This window comes from Endocarpon pusillum (assembly GCF_000464535.1).
Source record: "Endocarpon pusillum Z07020 unplaced genomic scaffold scaffold5526, whole genome shotgun sequence".
NCBI lineage: Eukaryota > Fungi > Ascomycota > Eurotiomycetes > Verrucariales > Verrucariaceae > Endocarpon > Endocarpon pusillum.
The window spans coordinates 301822-304796 of NW_006916523.1; the positions used below are offsets into that span (position 1 = coordinate 301822).

The following is a 2975-nucleotide window of genomic DNA, read 5'->3' on the forward strand; positions in this document are numbered from 1 at the left end:
AGGGCTATAATATAAGTATCATGGTATGGGGTGCTATTTGGATTAGAGGACGTTCTGATTTGGTTATTATGACTCGTGATGAGCAAGCGCAACGCAATGGATACTCAGCCAATTCCTATATTGATGTACTCGACCAAACTATCGAGAGATGCTGGCAACCTGGTATGACGTTTATGCAAGATAATATGCCCCAATTCATACAGCCAAAAAAGTTACGAAATGGTTCGAAGATCGAGGTATACCAGTACTTAATTGGGCACCTTATTCCCCAGATTTGAACCCAATTGAACACGTCTGGGCTTGGATGAAGCAGTGGATTAATCAGCAGTATCCACATCTTAAGGATCTAGGGGATTCGCAAGCAGCGTACGATGAATTGGCTCGAGTAATCGTAGAAGCATGGGAGGCTATTCCGCAGGATAAAATCGACTCCCTAATCAAGTCAATGGATAACCGGGTGAATGCCGTACTGCGGGCAAAAGGATGGCACACCAGATACTAAATCAAGAGACCTAATTAGGAAATTAGTACGATTATAATCGCTAGACATTAACGGTCATTTTGAGCTATTTTTCATAAAATTCCGATCAGAGTTCAGTGTGTAGTAGTAAAATGTATAGAGTAGAGAACAGTTAGGGGGGGTGGTAAAATTCGTGTGCACGGAGACTTTTGACCTAGTACTGTAGAGCATAATAAAGCATCTTATAACCTACAGACTATCTTCTCTCCATCTGGATCTGACTCTCTGCCATCCCTCCATCTCTCTCTTTCCACCCTTGTGCTCAAGACCCATACCCCTCTCGACCCATTGTTGGCTGCCCATTTCGCTAAGTCGACTTAATGCTCTTGCAAAGGCGAATCTCTCCTCATCACCAGAAAAAATGCTCGACGATTTCAACATGCTCATAGACATGCCTAGATCATCCATCAGATGTCTCATCGTATCGTCCACGTCGGTATGATCCTCAGCAGCCACAGCCGCAACCTTCTTGTCCTTGTCGCCTACATCGTCGCCTTGAGCATCAACTTTCTTGGTCACATTTTGGAGTGAAGTATCTATCTCCTCCTTGGACAGGAAGAGCTGGCCTAACGGTACTTCTGTGGTCAGCACGAGCTTTGCGTGTGACTCATATACGGCATCGATGAAGGTAATAAATCGTCTTGCCCAATCTCGTTGTCTGTACGTCATGCCAGGCACATCTGTCACAATAAAGGATTCGTAGGAACGCATGAGTTCGATGTAATCAGCCGCCCCTGTCGCTCTCCCAATCAATTCATGAAAGGTGAACCTTGCAGCCTTTCCACTTGCCAAGGGGACCTCTACTTCACGGCCCCAGACCGTCACTTTAGCAGGGTGGGGTGGGTCATTGATAGGATCCCCAAGGAATTGAAACCATTTATCTGCATGAGTTGAAGAGCCCTTGTCCAGCGGATGATAGTACACTCCCGAGGGTGGTCTTGGTAACTTTCGGTAATCCGTGGTGGAATCGAGGTTCAGCACACGGAGCCGTTTAGATAGTAGATTGATGCAAGGTATGAAGGAAGCTCTTTGAATGCCATTCTTGTACAGATCATCTGGATGCCGGTTCGAAGTCGTAACAAGGACCACTCCATGGGACATCAATGCTTCAAGCAGTCTCCGCAAAATCATAGCATCTGCAACATCGGTACATTGAAATTCGTCAAAACATAGTACCGTGGCTTGTTCGGCGATGTCTGCCGCCACAAAAGGAACAGCATCAAAGTCACTACCATGCTCCATTTTCGCTTTATGAAGCCGTTTGTGGACATCCTGCATAAAGTTGTGAAAGTGTATTCGAGTTTTCGAGGTAATATTCCGGGGAAGAGTATCGTAGAAGAGATCCATGAGCATGGTTTTCCCACTACCAACATCGCCATACATATAGAGGCCCTTAGGAAGCGTGTCTGGAATAACTGCACCAGCTATTTTCACCTGTTTCTTGCCAAACAGGGAGCCCAAGAAGGATGTCCGGGAAGCGGGCCGAAGAGTCTCGAAACTGGGGTGTACAACTTTCGGCGGATTGTAGTCACGCAACGTGTCGTGCAGGTCCTGCAGATGCTCCACGATGCCTGCTTTAAGTCAGCCAGTATATTCAACACTAATTACAAGAAATCTCATACCTCGCTGGTGTTCGTCATCTCGAAGTACTCGCGCATGCACACGCTCGTCATACTCTTCTAAGGGCCCACGAACGGTCGGGGCTAGGTGACATGTTAGCAGAGATCACAGTAACAGTACAAATGCCTGCTTCCATACCATCGCTAACCGTGGCATAGCCCTGCCTCGGCGTCCATGTGTGGGAACCGAGGTCCCGGGCTTGATGGTGGGTTCGACGGTTGCAAGACGGAACGAGATGTATTCCCACGGTTCGATGATATAGGGTCCTGATCTGATATCTGTTTGAAGGTTTCTGGGATTGCAAACACGTTGCGCAAATCCCTCTACCTGGCCTGATAGAGGGGCGTGTCTCGGATAGCACTGCTCGAATGTACGTTTGGATCACATTCAAGACCGGGTCTGGTGGTCGTCTCATCGCAGAATTTCTTGTCAAAGCCTGATGACATTATACGAATTTACGATTAGAGCAGGATTTATGTGCGATACTAGTATCTAGATTGGAAGGATTTAACACTTTCGCAACTTGAATGCCCAAGTACCTGATTTTAGCGTGACAAGTGCAGTGGCGGTGCACAAGTAGGACGCCCCGTCCGAGAGCCTACTACGTAATTCTAAATTTCCCAAGGTCAAGGTGGGGCCCGGACACCGGAACCCATTCCATTGATCGGTCGCCCAAACTAGAGAAACAAGACATGGTCTGGTAACGGTTATGTAACTAGTATTAGAGGGGGCTGGGCACGAACGTGTAGTGATGGAACTGAATGTCTTTGCAGAGAACACGTTTCACGTCAAAGTGTCATGGACCAAAGTCCTCACCAAGCCTTTTTGCCCCTCC

At 47.4% G+C, this 2975-nt stretch overlaps 1 protein-coding gene across 1 annotated transcript in view; it reads right to left on the reverse strand.

Annotated features, from left to right (window-relative positions):
* The window catches only part of EPUS_01905 (uncharacterized protein), a gene marked incomplete at both ends in the record, with an annotated part of 6114 nt that extends 3559 nt beyond the window's left edge, over nt 1-2555 (reverse strand). Inside the window, 3 exons of the mRNA XM_007806641.1 lie at nt 714-2091; nt 2143-2223; nt 2279-2555. Of these exons, the coding sequence (XP_007804832.1) occupies nt 714-2091; nt 2143-2223; nt 2279-2555 (1736 nt within the window). The remainder of the gene's footprint in view (nt 1-713; nt 2092-2142; nt 2224-2278) is intronic.
* Nucleotides 2556-2975: the final 420 nt, after the last annotated feature.